At 48.4% G+C, this 26,347-nt stretch overlaps 1 protein-coding gene across 6 annotated transcripts in view; it reads right to left on the reverse strand.

Moving 5' to 3' along the window:
- LOC104482066 (discoidin domain-containing receptor 2) overlaps positions 1-26,347 on the reverse strand; it is a 60,262-nt gene that overhangs the window by 12,671 nt on the left and 21,244 nt on the right. For all 6 annotated transcript variants that reach the window (XM_086763980.1, XM_086763985.1, XM_086763983.1 and 3 more), the window contains exons 2-10: positions 19,714-19,851; positions 15,215-15,317; positions 12,342-12,570; positions 8,445-8,592; positions 8,149-8,254; positions 5,288-5,474; positions 1,768-2,014; positions 719-811; positions 63-220 (exon numbers count right to left, since the gene is read on the reverse strand). In XM_086763980.1, coding sequence (XP_086620106.1) covers positions 63-220; positions 719-811; positions 1,768-2,014; positions 5,288-5,474; positions 8,149-8,254; positions 8,445-8,592; positions 12,342-12,570; positions 15,215-15,317; positions 19,714-19,777 — 1,335 coding nt within the window. In that variant the 5' untranslated portion in view covers positions 19,778-19,851. The remainder of the gene's footprint in view (positions 1-62; positions 221-718; positions 812-1,767; positions 2,015-5,287; positions 5,475-8,148; positions 8,255-8,444; positions 8,593-12,341; positions 12,571-15,214; positions 15,318-19,713; positions 19,852-26,347) is intronic.

Raw genomic sequence — 26,347 nt, forward strand, 5'->3', positions numbered from 1 at the left:
AGCTCGTTAGGGCTAACACTTAGTACTGAACTTGTGTCTGAAACATAGCCCCATTTTATTACCTTTTCCAATCTTTTCTGAACATATTGCTTCCAAAGAATGATGATTATAATCATCAGGAGCAGAAGAATAATAGCCACCAGGCAGCCCACGAGGATGGAGGTATTGGAGTCATCAGCTTTCTCTCCTATCCAGGTGCTGGTTACAGAAGATGTGGTTTCTGCAATCACAGAGGTACAAAGATGAATCTGGAGCTAACAAAGCATAGGTTGTTATCTGTGCTGGCTAACTTCCTACATGTCCCTTCCTACGGCAGCTTCCTGAGCATTAACACCAGCTGTGTTCACGTTTTGCTCTTCTCGGAAATTCTCATTTTGGAGGCTCGCAGCTAAGAATTGTGCAGTGGACTTCTGCAAAGACTGTTCTTCACATCGGAACAGATTCCTGCAAGGGATCGCTGACAGAGCAGACAGTTCTGAGTTTCACTGGCTGCACATACGCCTTCAGCCCACTTGCTCTGAGGCAGCCTCGGCCAGCTCAGGAATAAGGAAACAGCTGAGGCTCAGAGGGCTGTAAGATGCAGCCCTTGCACGAGGGCAATAACCAGGCCACACCCAGACCTCCAGAAATGGAGGGAGAGACTACGTTAATGACAATGCGACTGTGAAATGTCCCAACACTTGAGCCCTTGGCATGGCTAAGTGGCAGGAGTCCTTACCCCAGGTCCCCTCAGTAACGTTGCACTCTGTTTCCACAAGATCCGTTGTGCTTGCAGCTACTGTAACGAAGTTAGGATTGACACTCTCCATGTCTGTGGAAAGGAAGGGAAGGTGTCAGTCCAACCACCTCCCTGTTCCTGCCAGCGGCCAGCACAATCCCAATGACTGCTCCTGCTTTCCCAAGCTGGACTGGGCTGAGACCCACGCAGGAGGTCACAAAACTTTTCACTCAGCACTTCCCAGCACCTCTACAGGAGTTAACCTCTACATTGAGCAGCAGGTACCTCCTGAGCACAGCAAACTGCCAGTGTGTGCAGGAATCTTCCCTGAGCTTGGCCAGACATGAGGGACTGCAGAAAGAGCTTTTTTTCTTTTTTTTTTTTTTTTCCTATTTTAGCATGATTATAAGAATCACCACCCCAGCATAGATGAAGAGCCTCCCCAGTCCCATGTGTACAAGGAAAGGTAGCCAGGAGAGGCTGCTACCAGCAACATAAGCAACAAGCTGCAGTCAGACTGCTCCTTCCCCAGGAATGTCCTCTCGCTATAGCTGATTAGGCACCTTCCAGTAGAAGTTACAGCCAGATCATTTTTTTTTGTCAGTGCTGGTGGTTTTCTCCAAGACACTATTCTCTTCCAGAGCCCTTCAAAGCACCTCACAGCACTGACTTCTGTGTCATAGTCAAGACTTGAGAGGGGAAAAAAATAAAACAGCCTCTTTTCATAGTCTGCTAAGATTATTATTATCAGTAGATATAGTTCAATTATTCATAACAAAATACTCAGTAAAGAGAGACAAAAATCAATCCCATAAGGAGCAGGCAATTGTCTCAAAAAGAAGAAATGCCCCGTAGCCAAATTTTTGGTTGCTCTGCTTGTGCTTCTGCACATGTGCATGAGTATCAGCCTGAAAAGCATCCACTGTAGACTGGACCTTTCTGCTGCTGCATTGCCCTTCCAACCCTCTGTTTCTACTACCCTCCTCCTTCCTCCTGTGTAGCCCCACAGTACCTACACTCGTGTCCTGCACCAGATCTGCTTGACTCACCTGACTGGAAGGAAATCTCGCTCATCATCATCCAGGTGTCGGCAAAGTAGAAGCGGCAAAGTATGGCTTTACCCACACGCTGGTTGAGGGGAACAGTCACAAACCTAGCGCTGGGATTTTTGTCATCTAAGACAGTTGCCACTCCAACAGGCTCAGACTCCCAGTCTGCAATCAGGCGTGGTTTGAACAGACACTCCACCTTCTGGAAGATCTTCACCCCCTTGGAAAACATGTTGTTACAATGCACCTAGGAAGAAGAGAACAGATTAATGAGAGGAGGAAGATTTACCGAAACCAAAATCAAGCCCCAGAGATTTTCTGTTCATTAAGATTTTTATTGCTAACACCTCCCTGTACGAATACTCTTAACCCAGAATGAGTGACTTTTTCCAGTATAGCTCCGTCCACTGGTTGTGTGCAATGAGAACATTTGTGCAAAAATCTGCTTTGAAATAGCTCAATGCAAAAGCTACGTTATGGTCAAATTTTGGCAGGCTCTTCAAAAGGCCCATATAAAAATCAAATCTTGCACTAATGTAAAGCCTCACAGACCAACTCTCCATGAACTTATATCTTAAGAGGGGAAAGAAAACCATACCTGAGCTCTAGCCTCTTTTAGAAAGCCTTCAGTATCTGGAGTCTGAGCTATTTCTTTCCAAAAAATGACCAAGCAAGATGTGCAAGCTGAAGAAGATAGCCCCCTGACACAGAGCAGCGGCTCTGCTGTGGTTGCTGCTTCAAGACAACTGAGGATTGAAGTTTTCTTTACACTGCCATGTAAGCCTGCATCCATCAACCCCTCCCAACGGCTCAGTACATCACTAGGTTGTCCCTGCTGCAATAGCACCACTGGTGTGGCTAATGATGCTGGAATTTGAAGGGCAATCACTGATCGCTACGCTGCCAAGCTAACATCTCACTAAAACAAAGGCATCCTCTCGTCTCTGTTACATCGACCACTTCAGACTAGGCAGGCTGCAAACTGCTCTCAGGCCAACTTCACACCTCTGTACTCGGGAGGTTTGTTTTACCCTCCCAAGAACTGGTAGCAATTTTCTCCCCTCGTGCTCTTGGGCTGCACTGAAACCAAGAGGCTCCAGCCTGGGTGACACCTTCATCTCCCTGGGCTGTGGCACTGCAGACCCATCAACATCCAACACCTGGCACTGTCCCAGACCTGCGGTGCTTCCAAAGCAGCAGGCTGTGCAGAGAGGGACACGGCTCGTAAGGATCCTTTACGCTGTTCCACTGGTTTTCTTCAATGCCAATCTCACCCTGCACCTTTTTAAACAAACTAACATGACAGTTTAAACTCTGCCATGCAGACCTGAAGATCTGGTCCACCAGATCCTTCTAGTTTCTGGTCCTGGTGACCAGGAACTAGAAGGAAAAAAGTGACCCTTAAAGTCTTCAGTATCCGTCAGTCTACTCGGTTCTCACAGCCAAGGTGGTCCAACCCTCCCTGGTGACTCTAGAAATTATTTCCTAATGACGGTGGAGCGTTAGCAACCATGACAACAACAGTCTCCAAACTAAGTGCAGCTTTGAACCCCATTAATTACTTGGCCTCCTTGGGGTCTTGCAGTGAATAGCAGGGAAGCAGTAATGAGGACAGGCCTGATGAGCAGCAAAAAGACAAAAGAAGGGTATTTGCATCTAATTAGGAACAGATGAAGCTCAGACAACACTATTCAATAAGCAGAAATAGCCATCCATAACAAGGCAGGACAGCCCGATGCCTGTGCTATACAGCTTGTGCCATATTTGGACAGGAGCTGGCTCTGTTTGCATCTTGGACCGACACACAGACACCTTCTGTTCCAAACACCGCCTACCAATGTCCAGTTTTATAACATGCAACCCTGTAACTTGCAATGCAGTAGCAATATTTGCTAACATTTCTTCTTAATACTTCCTTGGATACCGGTCAAGCTCAGAAAACGGGAATAAAGCTAACAGGTATGAAGAGAAAAAAGTATTTACAGACCACCTGGCCTGTGCAAGATAAATGCAAAGCTGAAAGAGGCAACACTCAATAAAGAATGAAGAATCATTTATGCCAATTCACACAGCTTTGTAATGAAATACTAAATGAAGCAGGTATTTTTATGAGCCGATGTGTTTGTTTGATCAGGATGGCTGTGCTTACCTGACAGATTTTTACAAGGCATTTGATTTACTCCTTGTAACATTTGACTCCAACTAGCGTAGGATGGACTCATGGATTATATTAATTTGATTAAAATTGTCAACTAGTAAGTCTTACAATTTTTAGGGCACAAATCACTCTTCTGTAGGTGTTTTTCCTAGCAGGAATGTATTCCTCGCTCAAGGTTATTTCCTACCTTTTTCAACAATCTGAAAGAGACAGCAGAATCACTAGCAATAAAAGAAATTAAATGGGGGAAAAAATAAATCAAAGTTTCCTAAAATAATCTGAAGCTTTCAGGACTGACTCATTTCAGGGTAGTGAACTCCGGGACAAAATGTAAGAGATGCTTTCTACACTGGACTTTTGTCATGGACACCAATAATTTTGAACCGACTTTTAGCATGATACCAATGTCTTAATGAACACTGGCTCGCTATCCCTTGGCTAGGAGGACTAACATCATCACAAGATTCATAAACAAAGAAGAATCATCCAAAAGCAGAAAATTGGTATCATTCTTTTATGCAGTTTGATGGAGAGCCTGCATCTAGTTCCAGTTTCTGTACCTCCAAAAGAGTACTCGCAGAGAAAGAAAGGACTGGAAGACAGCTACAAAAATGACCCCAGATCTCAGAGGGAAGGCACTGAGAAGTTCAGCCAACTGAGTTTACTGAAGCAAAGATTAAGAGAGTCATTTAATCACAGCGTAGAAGCAGAAAAATTTCTGAGAAGGCAGGACTCTTATTTTTACCAGCAAAAGCAGGCTAAGAGCCAATGGTTGCAAGTTAAAAATAGACAAAATAAAACTAGGGTAAGTAACCACCAAACCAATTTACTTAAGGATGTGGTGGGTTCTCCTTCGTTTGCAATCTCTACAAGGAAAGCCACCAATCCTTTTAAAAAGATTCTGCTGTTTACTACAGACTCAAAGTTCAGTTCATCCTTTTCCTGTGTGTTTAAGTAATTTCCCACAGCACAAGCAAAGACTGAGGCATCCAGAGAAATTTTTGGTCAAAATGGAAGCCACATTCCTTTACCTCAAAGGTCAGGCAGCCCCTAGACACTAAGAAGTCCACATCCTAAACTCATCTCAGCTGCCTCACCACTGCTTCAGGTGTTTGCTTTTTATTCCTTCAAGCCAAATACTGAAAGGAGAGTGTTTGAGCTCTGGAGAGGCAAGCGGTCCCCTGCTTCACCTTTTACATGGGCAAACTTGGGCCATCTCCTGCTGAAGTTCTGCCTGTGGTGGACTCTGCTGTCAGGCACCTTGTATCCTCCTGCTTTGGGAAGAAGACCCAAAGGAGCAATCTGGAAACGTCCAGACCCAAGGCCTGCCCCAGGCTGCTGGAGAGGGACAACGCTGACTACCTTCATGGAGGTGAAGTTCCGTGGCCGGTCAAACTGGAACTCCATTTCAACCGAGCCTGTGCTGAAGCTCTCGTTCTTCCAGCCGACGTAGTCATAGCCTGGCCACACACGGTACTGGTGGCTCTGCGTGAAATCGTCCAGTCCCAGCACACCATCCGTCAGCTGGCCCAGACCACCGTACAAGTGCCTAGCAAGAAAGAACCAACAGTCAGGGAAAATACCAGCCAGGAGAGCTCCAATGTGAAAGCACATGGGTGCTTCAACTGGTACCAGGAACACATCAGTTGATTTACTCTTGACCCATCCTGGACAAGAATTCATTCCCTGTTCTTATGCAACATCATCCTTATTTTGTTCAAGCTGGGCTTTAAACATCTTTCCCTGCCTGGGAAAAGGCAGAAGTTTTTGCGTTGATATCAAGCACTGACAGCAAAGCCAAGCTATGAGCACAGTCTCTTGAGAACAAAAGCTGAGACTACACAAAATGATACTGTACGCTCTCCAAACAGAGCTTTAATTTGCAGCATTTCACCATGGAGCTGCACGGGAGGAACACTGCTCCATCCTGTCCTGGGGGAACCAGTGGGGAAAGTTTTGCAGGCAGGCACAGAAAAGCAGGAAGAAGAACAGTGAGACCACGAGCAGCTCACCCCGCCAGCCAGTTCTAAGTGGGATCATTTCTGGCACTGCTCCTCCTGCAAGAGGAAGAAGTCATTGGCTCCGTTTCCAAGGCTGATCAGATTCTTTGCCCCGGACTCTGCCTCATTCCCCTTCCTGCCTGAGGGCGCAGAGCCCGCTATACAGCTTTCCAGCACTGTCTAGATTAGAAGATGCCCGATGTGATACACTCCTGACCCACCTGCCTTCTGGGAGCCATCCCTGGCACATCCCTTGTCCCGTAGCAGGGAAGGCAAACAGCTCAGCTGCACTACTGCCTGAACCGGCTCCCTGGACCCGTTTCCTTCAGCTGCCCCTCGGCAGACTTTGTAACCCAGGCTGGGCTGCTGCTACGCGCACTGGGGCTCTGCAAGTCCATCCCAGGTGAGTCCTCCCACCACTAGAATTTGCAGATATGCATGCCTTTGAACTCTAAAGTAGGATTAACAGCTGGAAGAGGCAGACTCCTGCTTCCAGGCCAGTCAGGCACATGACCCAAAGGTTAAGCAGTTTGAAAGAGTCCTTGCTTAGCATGCTGGGTTTGATGCCTACATCTGTGGCTCCCTGACACTCCCCAGCAGACTCAGCTTCCTAAGAGTGTACTGGACAGCTAAACGCAACACCCACCTCTTTCTGCGAATAAAAACTTTTTTTTTTTAAATATACAATCCCTACTATAGCAATGCAGCTTGAAAGCATCAGATATTAACACATAAAGACATTGTTACCTGGTGTCTTGCAACATCCCATAACCATGAAGAATGTACTTTCCATCCCATTATTTTAACCTCCATCAAGATAGAACCCAAATAAGTTTAGAAAAATCACCTCTAAGCATTAAAAAAGGCAACAGTAAGAATTTGCAGAAAGTTAATGACAACTGAAACAGGACACATAATAAAAGCACCTTAGGTCAAGGGATGTCACCAGGTCACCGAAGGGACACTGCCAGGTGACTTATGAGGCACTTTCCTGCACAGGCAGGGACCTGCTGCCCCCATGCCCAGGTTTGAGGTTTCAAGCTGTTGAAACACACTCAGATCTGTATTTACAGCAAAGAAAGTGGTCACACTAAATGTCTGAAAAGTTCAGCCAGTTATTTAACATTTCAAATACAGACTCTTAATGAATTCTCCTTCCATAAAAGTCAACCATTGGGTAAACCAGAGACACTTCAAAATACCAGAGACATGCCACCCTACCTAATCTCAGTGATGTAAAAAGTTAACAGACCTTGTAATGAGCTGTCAAAATCCAGTTACTTTAGGCTTTGTGACTCCAAATTGGAAAAGCATCATACCCAAGAAATCTTTACAGTGAGTAATCGGCCACCTTCCTCTCATAACACATTGGCAGTGGTGCCTCTGCTGACCTGGAGCTTCTCACAGGGAGTGATGCAGTTTTCCAAGTTGTTTCAAGTCCATCAGAGCTTTGTTTTCAAAAACAATATCTCAAATCTGTCCAGAAGCTCACAGGTACCAAGTGCAGGCCTAGAGTTCAGGTGTTGCTCACTCTCTCGGATGCCCAGTTTACCCTGGAGACCTCCTGCAACAGTTTAAGATGCAGTCTGCTAAAGAATGCATTTCAGATATCACACTGCAGAAGCAACAAAGGCAACGAAGAGGGGAAGGACCTTCATCTGCTCCAGGGACACTCGGACCACACAGGTAGAAGGTCCAGCCAGCTCTCCCACTCCAATCTGGGGCAACAGAAGAGCAGTGGCACCTTATGATCTGCAGTATCAACGACAGATTAAAGCTATACCTGAACCAACAAAGAAATCAGTGCAACAAACATGGTCACATTAGAGGCCAAGAGTGATGAGAGCTTTAAGGCAGACACACCAGGACTATGTCATCATATCTGCTAAAGATGGGAGCTATGAACAAAGGCAGCACTTAGCTATATAAATATACACTCTTCTCTTCAAAGAGAAGCAACAGCAACTTCCAATAACAAAAAAATTATCTCCTGACAGTCTTTGTCAGCCAGGGGAAACGAATCTGATGCATTCTGAGCCCACGCCCTCCTTTAAAAACATAACACATCAAAGGGCCTGGAATAACAAAGCCACTAGTAGGCTAGCTTGCAGCTCTGGAGGTCTCAAAGATGTGTCTGGGATACAAAATACCAGTGACAGGGTAAGTAGGAAAGAAGAGATCATTTGCACAGTGACCGAGAGAGAACAGGACGACTTCTCCCACCTGCGCTCCTGGTAGCCATCATAGGTCGAGTCATTCAGATAAACGATGGGGAAGCCAGGAGCCGCTATTGTCCCTCCTTCAGGGATGCTATAGGATGCCAAACCATCTAAAAAAGAAGGCCATATACCTCAGAAACACAGCAGCAGCCGCCTTCTATCACCCCTGTCCTTTTATTCATGATGTAGACCAACAGAAGCAGTTCCGTGGGCCTGGGATTCCCTCTGCACACGTGGGGACGCAGGCGAGTCCCCATCAGCGTTGCGTAAGGACTACTTTCCAGCAACATTGCTACTTACCATACCAGACACAGCCGTAGAGCTCCACCCTCATGCAGACAGTCATCGGCATCTCTGTGACAGGAATCACCCGGATAAAACGTGCGATGATGGGAGGTCGAAGATCTTTCAAGACCACATCGTAAGTGTCGATGTTGCCTTGGATCACCTGAAGAAGAGAGATCCTTACCAGCAACTCCTCCCTATCGAGCTGTTCATTCATACAGTGGTGTACTCACACCCTGTCAGTTGAGACTGGGAAGCTTTCCCATGCAGTATCTGCAGAGGATACGCTGCTGCTGCTCCCCTCCTCCTGCCTGGTACACGGCTTACAGAGTGCTGCTGTTTCACCTCCTGTCCTCTGCAGACCCATACCAGGCAGCACTCCGAGGGAGAGGAGAAAGGCAGGTGGCAGATGAATATATACATGGACTACACATAGCAGAAAGCTCCAGTTACTAGCATGTAACCTCCTTCAAGTGAATTTCCACGTACACGCTAACAGCAAGCAACTGAACTCTTGCCCTCACCACTGGTTTACCTGGTAGAGGGTCCTGGTGCCCTTTTTCTACGAGCCAACAAAATTCCAGAGGTGCTGCAGTGTTTGGGGGATGAAGGTGCAAGGAGCTGCACGGCAGATGTCTTGAGCTGAAGTGCTCAGCACTGCTAAAGTCACCCCATCCTGTGAAATGCAGTCTGGTACGGCAGGGACCTTCAGCCTCCACTTCCCCCCAGTTTCACCGCTGTTCTGGGAACAGTCCGCTATTTATTTTGACAGTAAGCATGTGGAAACAGCTGAAGGTGTCAATCCTCCAGCAGCGGACATAAAGTGCCTAGGAGTTTTTTGGTTTTTTTTTTAAGGACTCATACCTATGGAAACAGAATATTTCTGATATAAAAAGTCTGAATTACAAGTGTGAGGGTTCCTGTTCAATGATGCTATGGTGGGAAGGATGAATCAGAGGCTGAGGTTTCTCAACAGACCACGTGGATTGCAATTGTTGATGTACGGGCAATTTAAAAAGATGAGGGAGGCCACAAAGGGAGCAGAAAGGTGGCTCTCTCTTCATGGCAGCAGGGAAGATCTCCAGAGAGTGAGTGTGGCTGGAGAGTCCATTGAGAAGCGAGAGACCTTCCTGTACCACAAAAGGAGGCCGCTCAGAAGACTGCATCTCCCTGAAGAAGAGCCAGTCACATCTGGTGGTTTACTAGACTGCACCAGGATAGCTGTGAACTGTTTTCCTGCACCTGGTTGGACAGCTCTATGAAGGTGAACAGGCCCAGGAGCTAGCGAAAGAAACCAGAAGAAAAGCCAAAAAGGAAAGCTCGCTTCCTCATCCTCTTCAGCTCCTCAGCAGGCTTTTAATCTGCAGCTTCTTAGCATCTCTTTACCTAGAAGAAACACCCATGACTTCTGCCAATGAAGTAGGGACACATAAGCAATCCTCGCCTTCAGGAACCAAGTGACAGCGATTAATCCTTTCAGCTGCCAACCGCCCTAGGACAGGAGACCTGGAAGCCACCTAGGCCGGCTCCACAAGACCTTGTTAGTAGGAGAAAACACAAGAGGAGACAGCGTATGGCAGAATATCCCACATCTTCATCACAGAAGTTGGACAGATCCTCTGGAGTTTACCATTTGTCAGGGAGACAAATATCTGAGGCGGCAGATATGTCAAGCCAAAAAGTCCTACATGGATGCAGTGCTGGACAGAGTAAGAGAAAGAAAGCTTCAGCCATCCCCCTCAGAAAAGGTACCTTTGTACCAGCTCTGTACTGGAAGAGCTGACATCGTCACGTGTCCTACAGACATCTTCTGAGAACCAAACAGAAGACGCACTTTGTGTAGCACCTCCACAAGGTGAGGTTGCTGCTATTGAGCACGGTTTCTCAGGGACTAAAACCCCAAAGCTGCGTGAGGAACAAACTCATCACCAGCTTCAAGAATGAAGTGGCGCTGCTGGCGAACAACTGTAGGTGGCTGACCCCAGAAGTTGATGAGGGACCAGGACTCAACAGCACTGCACAGTGCAAGATTAGTGCCAGAGGAGAGCACCATCCTGAACTGGTGTCAGAGACAAGGGGACTGCAACATGACCCTTTGCCTTTACAGAGCAAACTAAAGCTGGAGGTGACTTTCCTAGTGAGGAGCAGCATGTACGTGTCTGATGACCCAACATCTTGTGAGATCTGAAACTTAGCAGCACAGTGAAGGGGTTTGTTGGGTTGTTTTGGTTTGCTTTTTTTTTTTTTTTGACTGAAACCGTGTGATTTCCTTGGGCAGAGACATGCCAAGATGGGCTCTGTGACACAGAAATATCTGAAATATCAGTGATTGGGCATCTAGCAACTGCAGGACTGGAAGAGACATAACGCACACAAATAAGTAAATTAGGATCTTGCACCTCCATCCACACCTCATTCCAAGGCTTGAATGATTTTACAGGACATTTTTACCAAATTCTTTGACCAGACAGCAGTGCTTCTGAAACATGGATCCGCTAATGGAATATGCCCCTTACTGGTGACACATTTTGAAAAATGTTTTATGGAGTCATTTTTCAGAGGAGCTGAAACTGCAGCAATTGCACCCCATTGTGTATGGCATGTTCAGAACAGCAGCAGAGGAGCAGAACCATCTTCTCCAAGGACATCAGGAGGGAAAACTTTCTGGTCTCATGTGATGGGGAACAGGTACACACACTGACAGAATGTAAGTGGACTTTGACACACAGAATAGAACAGAGGACGGCTCAAATTAGAGCATCATACACAGCTGAACACACGCTCATTACCTTATTATGGCCTAAGAAGGACATCTTGCAAAAGCTGACCTATCCCAACTTGTAACACCTGACACTAACACAGTCCTGAGAGCCTGAGAACAGGGCTCTGCACAGGACTGGAGGGCTCTGCACAGGACTGGGATGGGGGACAAGAAGCACTCAGCTGCTCGTGGACAGCGTAACCAACTCAATTTTGATGTAACCTGAGATGTGGACAGATCTCACTTAAGAAAATACCAAGGAAGAACAGTTAGCCCCATGGACCTTAAACTTCCCCTCCCATCCTGCCAGCACTGCCTCTGTAGCACGCACCAGAACGCGAGGGGTGGGCAAGATAACAGTAATGACCAAATAGCCGATCAAAGGTCTGAGTGAGCAAATAATTCAGTACCAAGCTGGAAGCTGCTAATTAACACTGCAACACACACCCCACTGTGACTTCCAACGCACCCCCAGCACTAGAAAACATCACCACGCCCAGTACCTTTTCCAGTCTGGCTTAGGTCTTCAGACTCCACAAGCCAGCCTGAGGCAGGGTGATCGGGTCAGACGAGCTGCAGACGGGAGAAAGGGATCCCTTCCCAGGGAAGTTTAATAAAGGCTTACGAGCATGAGCAGGGCACAGCTAGCACTGAGTTGTGTGCTCAAAGCTGAGACAACTGTGGCGGAGCGGGGACGCCCCTGAGTGTGTGCTCAGCACATCTCCTACCCTCTAAGCTCCCTCCTTCTCACTGCTCCCTACATCAAACAGTGCTATCAGACATCCAGAAACTCATCGCCATTCCCTGTCACCCTCTCCTTTTCTTTTTAAAATCACAAAGCAGGCACCTGCTCTGCAGCTTCCAATTTAGAAGCAAGTACCTGTTTGGCAGAGGGACATTCACAGGATGTTTTGAACACAGAAATAAGGTAGTGAAGAGCCAGCTTTCAGTCATGGCAATGGCTGGGATTTGGGGGATCAGGTCAGCAGAGTAACAGTCCAACGTCACAGCAAACACAGGGCTAAGGCAGAGGGTGCTGAGTGCCTGACAAAAGAGTCAGGATAAAGTACGTAGAGGACATGCCTTCTACAGTCCAGCTCTCTCTGACTTGTCTTCTGCGTGCTCCACAATTCTCTTCCTACCACACTCACCTTCCTTCCCTGCCGATCTTTCCAGGAGATCCAGCGCTCTCCGTTGCGGCTGTAGTCAATTCGGTAAGCACGGGCAAATTCTTTGCCTGTGGCACGGGCATGCCGTCCCTGAGTCCCGATCAAAGTGATGAAGAAGAGCTTGTGCAGGTCGATTTGAAGGAACTGTACATCTTCTGGTTGCAACAAGCCAGCTGGACACCAGGCTCCATCTCCCTCTTCCCTTTGTAACCTGAAGGGAAAACCAGACACATTAAAAAACATCACTTCCAAGGATCCAGTCTTCCCAGTAACTGAGGAAATACCTTGAAACTTTGGGAACTGGAAGAAAGAAACCAAATCATCAAGTGAGACCTGACAGCTGGCTGCCAAACACCTCTCTCCTTTGGGGTGATGGTCGATTGAGACTTACCACAGTCCTGTAGCCAACTTTGCCCTGTCCAGAACAATTCCTTCAGTTTCGGATACCTTTCATTAACTGTCAGAAGTAATTTCTTTCCCAGACACGCACTCTCACACTGATGAGAAACAACAACGCTGTACTTGCATACCTCATGCTTTTTGGCACCTTGCTGGTAATGTGCATACTTGCTTCTCCAAAACCCCACACAGTAAGGCCTGAACCTCTGCTTGACCAGCTCCTACAGCTCTAACAAGCACAAAGAGGAGCTATCTTAAAAATACATTTTAGAAAGGAAAAACTCTCCCCATCTACAAATCATCTTGGGTCATCTCGACACATCTTTCACCTTCCCTCACTGAGCAGAGCTGCTTGTGCAGGGCACTGCTAGGTACACGATGTGAAGGTCCCTGCTCCAAAGCTGAACACTGTGTCACCAGCTGCAAGGACGAAAGCTTTTTATCCCTGGAGCCCGCATGCCCAGCAGAGCGCTGCAGCAAGCAGCAGGTGGAGCCACTGAAGGAGACACTGCCTCACCTCGGCTGATGTGGGCTCAGCTGTGCAAGGCACAAGGTGGTGAGAGTTTCAAATACGAATCACAGAATGCTTAGGGTTGGAAGGGACCTTCAAAGGCCACCCAGTCCAACCCCCCTGCCAGGAGCAGGGACATCTCCAACCACATCAGGTTGCTCAGAGCCCCGGCCAACCTGGCCTGGAATGTTTCCAGGGATGGGGCATCCACCACCTCTCTGGGCAACCTGGGACAGTGTTCTAACACCCTCAGCGTAAAACATTTTTTCCTAATATCTAATCTAAATCTGCCTCCCTCTATTTTAAAACCATCACCCCTCGTCCTGTCACACCAGGCCCTGCTGAAGAGTCTCTCCCCACCTTTCCTGCAGCCCCCTTTAGGCACTGGAAGCCGCTCTCAGGTCTCCCCGGAGCCTCCTCTTCTCCAGGCTGAACAGCCCCAGCTCTCTCAGCCTGGCCTCACAGGAGAGCTGCTCCAGCCCTCTCAGCATCTGCGTGGCCTCCTCTGGAGCCTCTCCAACTGGTCCATGTCCTTTACCCAGGCACAAAAAGAACAATTTACACAGGCACAAAAAGACCACTTGGGCTTTTTAGCAGCAGGGATTTCTTAGCAAACAGCAAGCCCTTGAAGCACCCTTGTCTTTTGGACAGCTATACCGTTTCTAACTGATTGGATCGGTGAGTGTCAGCCTCCGCGCAACAAGGAAGGCAGTGCCCAGAAGGAGACACTGAAGGCCAACGCACAGCCTGGAGAAGATTTTTGACTCAGGTTGGTCAGCTGTTTGTGCAGGACTCTCTTTCAGTGAAGTGGCAAGCAAAGTTAGTTATAAGAAAGGCAGGAAGGGTGACTGCGAAATGACAGGGACAGGCATACGACAACTATGACCTCTAAAGATAAAGTCAGCTAGAGGGTGCCTTCATGTCTTCACCCTACGGACATCCAGCTGCCCTGGCAGAGATGATGGTAACAGATGGTGAGGGATGCCTGAAGTACTTGCAGAGCTGGAGATAAGCCATACCTTGGAGAATAAAAAAAGTCTCCTAGCTTTCGGAGCCACAGGCTTGTTCAAACTCCATTAAAAACACACAACACCTAGCTTCTTTGGTCTACCACAGACTAAGGAAAAAAAAAAAAACAAAACAGAAAACAAGCAGTAGGAGAACTTTATGATTTTGGACTGCCCAAATTAATCCTAAAAATATAAATATAACAGTTAACAGGAAATTCATAACTAACTTGCACTGAAATATCTTTGATATCATTATGAACAAGTCTAAGGAAACTTAGAAATGTAAGTATTTTGTGAATCATCAGTTAGTAGCTTTAAGAGAAATGAAGTGACAAAAAAATGAAAAGGCAAGCTTATGAGAAGACTGCTTGACATGGAAAAAGCAGCCAAGAGATTTTCTTGGACAATTCCTTAACTCTGCAGTTTTTGAGTCAAAGCGGACGCAGCCCATTTCCTCAGTATGATGCTGTTGAAAGATTCATCCTCGCAAATGACTTCCTATGATTTAGTCTAAAGCACTCCACAAGAATCCCAAAGGTACTGTCCCCAGCTGACCTATAAGCCATAAATCCATCAGAGATTCATTCACAGAACTACAAAATGACCAGGGTCGGAAGCCACCTCTGGAAGTCTCCAGCCCAAACTCCGGCTCACAGCAGGGCTAACTCCAAAGCTGCAGAGCTCCGCCACCTCACTCTCATGGAAGAATTTTTTCTTAATACTGACTCAGAATTTCCTGTGCTATAGTTTGCGAGCATGACCAATACTGGGTCTATGCACTAATTAGATCTAAAGTAGAAGCAGTGAACAAGCTAAGCAAACCTAAGGTTGCTTCAATGATGAGGGAACTTCTCCCTCAATCACATACTAGATATCTAGAAGGAAAAAAAAAAAGTATTAGGGTTGGTTTTTTTTTTGGCCAGAGACTGACCTACCGTGCATACTGGGGTCCTGTGGAATCATACCACTGGCTGGAAGCAGTGATGTCTTCATCCCGTATCGTCCCTTCGTGCATACCCAAAGGGTAACGGCATATAGCTGGAAACGGGAACAAAAGCAAGTAGAAAGTTAATACCAATTATTTCTCAATCACCAGACATGTTTAATTAAAAGGCTATCAATGCCTAGGGAATAAACATGGTAATGATAAAACAGAGAATGCAAATAAAGAGGATAAAATAATTACAATAAACTGAAACAAGTAAATACATTCAGAGGTAGTATCATTCAGTAGAGTCTGAACTTTACAAAGAAACATTTTAAGAACATGAAAGCCAAAACCAATCTAGTGTTAATGGTTGCGTGGACCTATTTTTAAATTAAAAAATATTTATCAGTAAATGATGGTCATCTAGTACAATCCCGTTGAAAGGAAATCTTCAACCTGATCTCCAACCAGATCAGGTTGCCCGGAGCCCCGGCCAACCTGGCCTGAAATGTTTCCAGGGATGGAGCATCCACCGCCTCTCTGGGCAGCCTGGGCCAGTGCTCCACCAGCCTCAGCATAAAACATTTCTTCCTTATTGTAAAAAAAAATTCTTCTTCTGGAATCAATTGGATGCTTGACTTGCATTCAAATAAGAACTATTATTTTTTTCACCCGTCCAGCAACAAGTTGAACAGCTTCTATTACAGATGACTAGACGAGCTTATGGCAACATCTGCTCTGTCGCGTCACTGCAGGTTAGAGCTTACGTTTGAGCCCAGGCCCCTGCCCGTCCACACTGCGCAATCCCAGTCTGTCCCCCGCCTCCAGCCTCAAGCAGAGCAAGTGCTTCTCTCCAGGCACGAGAAGGCTCTCAAACTTGGTGCCTCCAGGGAGTACAGACACAACTGGCTCAAGCCGCAGAGCTCTACAAGCTCAATACACCAAAGACAGTGCAGATGTAGCTTACAAATTCAAGCTGGCCAAGCTCTCTCCCCTGAGATAAGTTTTTAAACATGTCCTGGAATATTAGAGATGTTTCAGAAAACTCATAGTCTTAATGTGTTCATTAAGGCTCAGTATTCAAAACAGGGAAGCAGGATTTCTGTCAGACTGACATCAACGGCAGATTAAAAAGAGTGTTATATGGGATTAAATAATGAAATAATTAAAAGACAAAAATGCAGTCAATGGCATGTCCCGTAAAATAGCAAAAGGCCTTCACTATAGGTTTTGGGCGTTTGTCCCCCGAGCTGACAGCAGCCCCACCACAACAGCCCCTGCTCCTCCCCGGCCTGCAGTGACACAGCCAAGTGCCAGCACTTGCTCCAGTCACTCCTGAGTGGCACGCGTGTCGGTTGGCATCCTTGCTGCTACGTTGCGTGCTGCCCTACCAGCAGTGCCGCCGCCTTTCCCTCAGCAAGGGCGCTGCCTCGGTGTCCTCCTCATTCCTGTATCTCAGGTCTGCTACCCTCGGACCAAACTGGGATAAAGCTGTTCACTAGGTTCAGAAGCTACAAGAGGGATGAAATCCACCTTGTTGTCACCACCATGACAACTGCAGGCCAAACAACTGCCTGACAGATTTCAGTGTAGAAATGTTTGCAAGCAGAGGTGGTTTCACCAGGGTACGGCTGCAGCTGCTGTCAGGCACAGCACCAATGAACACGTGCTGTTCTGTACATTCTGAAATAATCTTGCAAAGGAGATGAGTGGTGAGGTGACAATGTTTGCTGATGATACCAAATTATTTAATACAGAATAAAGCAAGTTATGGGAATACATACAAAATCTAGAAAACACCATTATACCCCTGTCTGTATTCATGGCCAGATGCCAGTCACATATGGAACAGAGCTCTTACTCCTTCCTTCTCTCATCAAAAGGCAGCAAAGGCAACACAGAATCAGCAGCCTCATCATTACAGGAGAGATGAGTGAAGTCTGACAAAGATCATTCATATTCTGAACAATAACTCACTGTCTCTCAAAATACCATAACAGGCATTAAAAGACCAGGTAGCAGAGTTCAAAAACTAATATATGCATCCTTAATCTATTCAACACTCCTAATGCAAAGGTTCACGTGGGTTCAAAAATCAGCTAGACAAACGGACAGCTACCACAGGCAAACACATAAGTGCTGGCTCAGAAAGCTCCTGAGCAGGAGACAGCAGCGAGCCGAGAGCGTAGCTGGGGTGAAGCACTGCTGTGTGCTTGCCCATCTGTGTGCTCTTCCAGAACCAGCAGGGATGGGACCCTGCTGCAGTCAGGACACCAAGCTGGATGTCTCTGGTCTCACCCAGAACATTCCTTCATGTGTCTGAGGTTCCTTAAGGGGCCTGTTTCCAGAAGAATCCACTGGGAGCCAGCTGGTGTCTGGCTGGGATCAGGGATGATGACTGCGGCTGCTGAAAGCCAACTGAGGGCTCTAACCCTCCTCTGATACTGAACAGTAACTGTAGGAAACCAAACTAGCCTCACCTGTCTTCACTGTTACCTGTCCCACCACAGACCAGTACAATCTGATCTATTGCTGGAAAGCTAGTATGTTGCTAAACTATGGGCAAATATTCAAAGATTTTCCAAAAGAGTTGAGTCATCATCTGAAAGTAGAAAGTGTTCTTGTGTTTCTGCAGTGGGCGACCTGTCTGGTCATACCTTATCTAAAGATCAAGTGCACTCCCGAGAGCAAAGCCAGATGGAGAGCTAGCTAGCTGGGAAGGACTCTGGGGTCTGGGACTTACTGCAATCCTGAACAAAAGTCATTAGTTCACAAATTCAGGGCTGGCAGATTGAAGCCAGAGTGGCCCTGGCATTGAGGGATGCACTCTGCAGGTAGCTGTGGCTCTCACCAATACAAGCAGTACGAGGCTCTCACCAAAATGCAGATCCTCTCGAGCAAAGGAGCTCTGTCTAGGTGCCACCGGGACTCCTGCTCAGACATCCCTGACCCTTTACATTCAGGGACACACTCACCTGCCGTGCAGACAGGATACATGGAGGCTCAGAGAAGTGTCACAGCCTGTTAGTGAGGTCAGAAAACTGACACTGGGCAGAAGGACTGCACAGGATTCTTCCTACGTAGGTCTGAAATCAGCCACAAACCAGCCCCTTTGGTTTAGAAGGCAGCGCAGGAAGTATTCCAGACCACTCCTGGAGCAGATCAGAAGGTCAAGATACTCACTGGAGCACATGGCCACCACAGCCAGAGAGCATTAGCTGGGCTACGGGGGTGCTGGAGGCTGGGTGGGAACAGGGCCCCTCCCTGGGGCAGGGAGGCAGCTGAGCAGCTGGGGGAGCTGAGAACCCAGAGCTGCTTGAGGAAGTCCCAGGCAGAACTGGGAAGTGCGAGCAAAGCTACAGGCTCATTTCTTGGTGGAAACGAGTACTGCAGGAGGGTGGGAGCACAGCCCTGCGCTCAGAGCCCACCGCACCTCCCAGGATCTGGTAGGGGGAACTATTCCTGCTCCTCCGAGTGTGCTAACTTCTGTACTTACCACCACCAAGAGGGATCTGCGTGTGACTGACCCTCTAGTTGCTGTCTCCCCTTCTCTCACTAGGTTTTAGCCACCAGACCCAGACGGTAACCCTAGTTCAAAGCTGGACATATAGGGGGTGTACAGTGCAGGGCATGGCCGTGTAACTGGGAGCACAGGAGTGCCTGCTGAGCTCCCCCACAGGCCCCACTTCGCTTCTGGCTCATTGCAGCGAAGCATCAAACTTCTTCAAAGATGCACAGGCCAGAGCCAGACCCAGCGCAAGGGCTCCAGCACACACAGCCAGACCTCGCAGAGCGAACGAAGGCCCTCAGGGTAGCGCTGCTGCCTCACCACACCTCCAGCCAGGCTGGGAAAGGATTGGACTCATTTCACAGACTGCCTCCGGCTCAAATCACCTCATTACAAGGATTGTTGCAATATATTGCAGACCATCATCTTGCTCATCTCCATCACGATTACAACTTGCCAAGTGCTGCAGGACAAGAGGCCATGCCCTCCACGGGGACTCACAGGCTCACATCCCTGTCTCTGCTCTAGCTTTGTGCCAGGTCAGGTTTTCTCCCCTTCCTGCCACACTCCTCTCTCCAGAACCCCTCTTCCTGGCCGGAGAGCTGTGGCTTAGGCTTTGCTAACTGGTAATTTGCTTTCCACAGCGAGTACAGTATCTCTGAGCCAGTCTAGAGACAGGTTTGCTCTGCAGGCTGCACGGTCAAAGCGATGAAGGGATGATCAGAGCTCAGGACAGGCCTGCTGGGAACAGGAAGGAGTACATCCATGTGCCCGAGCCCTCCTGGGACCGTCAGGAGAGGCGTCCCACTCCAGCACAGCCGTCAAGGAAGACTGGCCAGCTCAGTCCAGAGGAGGACACTCAGGAACTGCATTAGTGATTATATTTACGTGCATTTGTTACATTCATATGCATTCACCATGAGAGGCAAAGAAAGGCTGAGAAGGAGCATAGAAAAGGTGGGAGATCAGAGTCCTCCCCCAGGCTGGCAGCTCCCTACCAGGGTTGACTTCGGCACCAGACGGCTCAGGCAGTGAGGCCAGCAGCAGCATGCAGAAGATCATGGTAGCAACCGGAGGCACTGCGCAGGGTCAGATGGGTGCGAGTCCTTCAAAGACAGCAGCTGCCATCTACATTTCTGAAAGATAAAGCAAAGAGAAGATGAGAGTCCTCCAAAGACAAGACTCCTCTGTGCAGCAGACTTGCTATATGTCATTGCCTCATGATGGGCTGGACGATCTTCCATGCCTTGAGGAGCATCTTGACCTCAGCCCTACTCTGACCCACCACCTGACCAGAGACTTTGTGAAGAACCAGTGACTGCCTGACTACCTATACGATCTCTATGAATGGAATTCAGCTGTTAGGAGCTCAGCTGCCATGACCACCGTGCAGACACTCTTAACTGCTCTTCAACAAGTCCAACGCAAAATAATCTCTCCCTGTTGATTCTTCACTTTCCTTATGATATTAAGAAGGACTGAACCTGCATCTACAGTGAACCTGGACAGTCCAACCAGGCTGCCCAAGCGGGGCTTGTCCACCCAACACACACCTCTACCCGCACCAGCTATGTACTCCAAGTAGCCAAGTGGTCACTCTGGAACTCGTCACACAACCTTTCGATAAATGTCTAAACCAGGGTGAAAATAATCCCTCCTTCCATATCCACATTGCAGCCAGAAGCACACGTGCACTCACACATGCGAGCACGCTTAATTTCCTGTTTGGAAACAAGGAAAATAGCAAAGGGCTTAAACTCTGGCAATTTCAGTGGAAAGCCATGATAACACCTAAAGGAACACAAGCTCGTATTAGCAAAGTGATGTGAATTTTTCGTGTCCACACTCAAAAAAAAGAGCCTCAGGAGGGTCTCATCCTCGACGATGGCTTTACAGAAGGCAGGCTGGAGGCTCTGCCTCATATTGAAGTGTCAGGCATAAAGAAAACAGACCAAATCAATAAACGAGAAGTTGCCAGGACCAGAAGGTGTTTGTTCAAGAATCCTCAGAGTGGTAGTAAAAAGGCAAAATTGAATGTTAGGATTTATTAGTGAAGGAAGAGAGGATAAAAAAGGGGCCATCACTACGCCAGTGCATACACACGTGTAAGAACGACGGAACATGAGATGCCATTAGCTCAGACATTTGGAACAAAAGGCTGTATTTCTTCCACCCACCATAATTAAACTGTACAAGTCGCAGCCAGGAGTTGCCGTGGATACCAAAACAATTGGATATATTCACAACACAAAGACACACCACAGCTTCTCAAATCCAAAGGTAAAGCCTTTGGCTCAGGAAATCTCCCAGAAGCTAAATCAGGGTTAGAATCACTGAGGCTTGCCCTGTTTTTGTTCTGTTTCCTAAGGATTTGCTACTGGCCATTGTCCCTGCTAGATTCAGTCAGAAAAGATGGCTCCGAGCCTGAAAAACAACTGAGGGCCTTCTTGGGAAAAGAGCCAAACACGCACGAAGGAGGGAGGGGAAACTAACGATCGGTGGACGCTGCCCAGCGGTGCTGTGCCCAGCCACACAACAGGGCAAGCAAACAAAAAAACTGCCAGGACCCCTCCTGCTTCAGCCACCTCCACGTGAGCGCCCTGGCAAGGCTGGGAGGAGGCTGACAACAAGGTTCTGTGATTTTGTGTGATCCTGGGCGGTGAGCATGCGAAACCAAAGCACTGGAGAGAAAAGGCAGCCCACAGCTCAGCAGGAGGGTCTGGCAATCAGGAAAGAGCTTCTGACCAAGCACTCTCTAGCTCGGTGTGCATCCAAGGTCATGGAAGCAGAACCTTCCAAAGCAGGACTTGTAAAGGGAACAGTGGAGAGCTCAGCACTAGAGGAGACTATCCTCCCACAGGACCTGAGGAAGGAAAGTGTCAGAAACATTAAGGCTTTAACTTCAGGAGGAGGTGATGTGTAACACGGTAGAGAGCTGTTTGGTGGAGTATGGGGTGCCCCGACCACGGCCCAGGCGTCTGCCCAGATCAGCTACCCCACGTACCACACGTAGCCTGGGCTAGGGAAAAGCTTTCTGCTGGGTCCCCATCACTGAACAGAGCTGCAAGCTGCGGAAGAGGGCCTGGTAAGAGAACAGCAGCTTGGAGACATCTCCCAGGTGACTTCTCAGCTGGAGGTTTAAAAGCTGCCAGCTGTACTGGAGCCCTCGCGTGGCAGAGGACGAGCACACATACACTCCACGTCCCCATCACCCCTCTGGATCCTAGAAACAGAGCCCAGCAAATGGGGAGAGGATCAGGTGTCCATACAGACACAGGCTAGCTCCCACCAAACCACCCTGGGATCTCCCTCTGTAACTTGTCCCGGGTTAAGGGAAAGGATGGCCAGAAAGCGCTGAAACAGTAATCGCACACAGCTGGGTGAGGACCGGAGCCCACAGGTGAAGCAAAAAAGAAATGTGAGCACCCCCACACATCACCATAAGTGTTCAAATGCCTTGGCTTCCCATTTGATCCAAAAGCCCGGCAAAGGAAAATCAACAGCAGGGAGACAGATGCCCGCAGCAGAGCACAGGGATGAAGGAACACCATCCTCTGCTGTCAGCGCAGAGCTCACAGCCCAGCTGCGATGGGCTACGGCCCCAAGTGAAAGGTACCAAGTTGAGATTAGCATAAAGATTTTGTCTTTTGACAAAAGAGTAGTTGTGCCAAGTGTCTCTCATCCTCTCAAAACGACATGCAAGTCATGACAACGGCCACCAATATCACAGCAATATAATAAACGCGCCACCAACAGTACCACTACCTCATCTGAGCAGGTACAGACCAAACGCTGTGATTTAGGCGCCCACTTGCTGCGTGCAAGAACGTAAAAGCTAACAGGAGGGAAGGAGGAATGGGTGGAGGGTGGACAAGGGGAGTTTGGACAGGGAAATCTCTTCCCTGGCAAGAAATGTCCGAGCACCACATCAGCTCCCACCACTGAGCCAACAACCAATGCTGGAGGAAAGGCACGGGCTGCGGCAGCACAGACAGCTGTCTGTCCCACCCCATCCTACGGGCTGCAGCCAGCGCCCTGCGAACCAGGGGCTCCTCAGGACTCGATGGGTATCTGGAGCTCAGCAGGTCACACAAATAGCGCGGCTTGGGGGAACTGCAAGCCAAAACTGGAAGGTGTGGCCACAGAGACCATCCAGAAGAGAAAAGAAAAGCTTCAGAGCTGGCCCTAGAGCTCACCTGTCTGCAGTTCCATGCCTACGACAGCTTTGATTTTGGCCCTTGCCTAAGGAGCGTCCAAGATGAGCAGGATGAATCCTCTCTGGATGTGTCTATTTTACTGATGACAGAGGAAACCCAAATGGCCGGCCTGGACCAGCCTCACCATTCCCAGGTGACCACAGTCTGGCAAGACAAATTCTCACCTTCCTGTGCAGCACTGACAAACTATTCCCAGCAGTTCAGCCCCTCGCAGGGACCCCAGCAGCTGTGCTCAGGCTGTGCTGGGTCTGCCCTCCCCACCACACTTGGTTCCCAGTCCTGGACCACCACAGCGCACGTTCGGGAGTCCCTGGAGAGGTGCTGCACACAGGGAGCAAACAGCACCATTTCTCATCTTCCAGTGCTCTACAGCAGCTGCTGTTATCTCGAGAAAGGACACCAAGGGTGTTTTTCACTCCCATTCTGTAACTCAGGGGAGCCTCAGCTCACTCAGGAGCTCGCGCTGCTGGAAATCGCTGCTTGGAGAACTACTGATGCTGATTTCTGCTGAGTCCAAATCTCAGCTAGTAGCAGACTGGATTCCCAAACTGCACACTTCCAAGTGCTAGAACATACTGCTACAACATACTCCTAAATACGAGTCTCTGTACAAACTGCTTGGACATCATCTTCCTCATGAGTTTTTCTGGGTAGATAACTCAACGCTTCTCTTTGCAGCTCTTTCCGCTGCACCACAGTCCCCTGCTGTCCTCGGGCCTTTCCTCCTGACCTGCCCACACATACGCAGAAAGTGCCAGAACTGAAGCGCAAGCCCCAAACCAGCAAAAACAGGATTAGCAACATCCTCAGAGGCAAGAAAGTGTTAAACTCTGTTCTCAGGACTGAATGGATCAAGTTGCTAATTGCTAACAGCTGGCTGCAGGAGAATAAAATCCTGTTACAATCATTGTGAGTGGAAAAAAAAAAAATCTACTTGCTGAAAAACTCCCTAAGAAATGCAAAAGAGGGCAGTTTTTCCCAGTATACCCAGCAGATACCATGTCTAAAAGCCAGCAGCTCACCATGAACCAGCGCTGCCCCCAGCACAGCACCGGGCCTTCAAGCAGAAGTGCTGGGCACAGCGGGTGCAGGAGGGAGCTGCTCTTCAGGGATGTGCACGAAGAAGGTGGGACTTGGAGCTCCTCCAGGTACTGTTCTCCCTCCAGAGATCCATTATGGAGGTCTGGCATGTTTGCAAGCCTCTCTAGATCCCAACTGAAACAGGCATTTATTTTAACTGGTTCCTTCGCAGGTCGTTACCTCGGAGCGGGACCTCAGGGTCTGCCGCAGGATCCCATTACAGATGCCCAGGACTACAGCAAGAAACTCCATGGTCCGGATCAAGGCTCACAGCTGCATGTATGAGGCACGCTATGTATGACAGGAGGATCTCTTCTAAATCAAAGCACCCTCAGAAATGGTTCAGGAAAGGTCAAGAAGACTGGATAGTATTACCTGACATTCCTAAAGGAATTCAAGGAGGAAACAGCAAAGCTACTAATTGGGACAATATCTGAAGCCTGAAGAAACAGAGGCTGGAAAGTGTGATTCCCATTGTTGTAGCTTCAGAACGACGGTGGAACATTGCTTCAGAATTGATCTGATAGCCCAAACCCAGCAGCCTTCCTCTGGAGCGCACATGTACAGCCCCTGCAGCTCCAGCTTGGACCAAACAGAGTTTGTGGATGAAAATGCTTAGCAGAAAGGATTCTGATCACTTCTTCAAACGTTTTTCTTAGTTTACAATTCAAATACTTCTTGCTGCTCTTATCAATTTTGGGGTTTTTTAAGAGGACTTTTAAGCACCAGTCATCTCCTCCCTGTACATTCCTACATGCCATTAACAAAGATTCTGCCTTTGCAACTCGGCTCGCATCACGCTACGAGTGTGCGGGGACAACAATTTTCAGGCAAGGCACTATCTTCTGATGGAACCAACTGCTGTAAGACTGGGAAAAGCAGAGCAGGGCTGCTGGCCTGAGAAGGCAGCCATCCACTCCAGCAGTGCCACTGGAGGATGGACAGATGGGACCAGTATCAGGACAGCCATGCCTCATGGGCAGGAGCCCTGTGAGGAGCAAGCAACAAGTTTTTCCTGATGTGAACTCGGAGCATGGTCTCTGTGGCCACCCCTAAATTCAATCAACCAGGCAGCATGGGGAAAGGCCTCTGTGTGACACATGTGGCACCTGGACAAACCAACTGCAAATAGTGACACCAAAAATCAACACGCCGGGCAGCAACAAGAGCGCTGGGAAGGCCCAGCAAGATTCTGGCATGAAACACAAGGCTGCCACAGGAGATCTTGGATACAGGAGATCTTGGATACAGGTCAGAAAGAACAAAAACCCATGGCGATGTCAGGAGTGTGGTGGAGGACGTAGACAGGAACAGCGACACCACAAAGTGATGTCCGGAGCAGCAACAAGGCTGGACAGAAAAAAGCAACCAGATTTCAGGTGAAAGGGTTGGGGTAACCATGATGCATGTGAGAAGTAAAACACAGCAATGCGAAAAGTGAGACAGGAACAGGCTCCAGCGGGATGTTTGAGGTGGCATCAGCAGACCTGTCACCACAAGAGACACAAAATAAGAACACGTGGTGCTAAGGAAAGGCCCACAACATTCAGGAGTGGCACATGGGGCGGGGACAGGGACAGCACAGAGCTGGGTCTGAGGCAGTGGCAGAGGAAAGGGAACACTGAGGTCTGGGGGTACTCTGTGGTCACCCTCTTGAGGGGCGAGCGACAGGACTGTCCTGAGGTTGAGGAGGGTTTGAACCTCGTTTTCCATGTTATAGCCAAACATCTAATGGGGCTATTATGAAAAAATGGCACCTCATTCTTGCTAGATTTTAGGAGAAAAATAGCATTCCAGTCACCCTGACACAGCCATTTCACACCAGGAGAAGGTTCAGCCCACGGACTGAGGCACGAACGAGTGCCTTACCTAGCGCCTGCAGAGACGCGCGAGTGTTTCGGCAAAGGAGCTGGAGACCCACAGATACTCCAGTACTTTCCCATTGCCTGCTGGCCAGTCCCACAGGAGCAGGGTGTCCTTGGCCTGTGAAACTGCACAGAGCATTTCTGTCACAAAACCAGACTTGGGGATAAATGAACAAATGCCATTTAATCCTTCAAAGTGACGGGCCCAAAATTAGAAACCTTTAGAAAGACAAAGCCAAAAATAAGGAAATGCAATTCATCGCACTAACAACCGGTTCTCAGCTCAGCCAATCCAAGAACACAGCCACCCCTCCCCTCCAACCTCAGGGCAAGGGTACTCCGCTTACCTCATCCCAGGAACCTGGAGGGACTTTCCATGGCCCAGGCAGACCCGCCAGGCACGTCACTATTCTACACGGGACACGAATGCACACTGTCCCCCAGGAACCCCAGACCTAAACCCAGCAGCA

Source organism: Chlamydotis macqueenii, chromosome 20 (assembly GCF_036417535.1).
Source record: "Chlamydotis macqueenii isolate bChlMac1 chromosome 20, bChlMac1.mat, whole genome shotgun sequence".
In the NCBI taxonomy this organism is placed as follows: Eukaryota; Metazoa; Chordata; class Aves; order Otidiformes; family Otididae; genus Chlamydotis; species Chlamydotis macqueenii.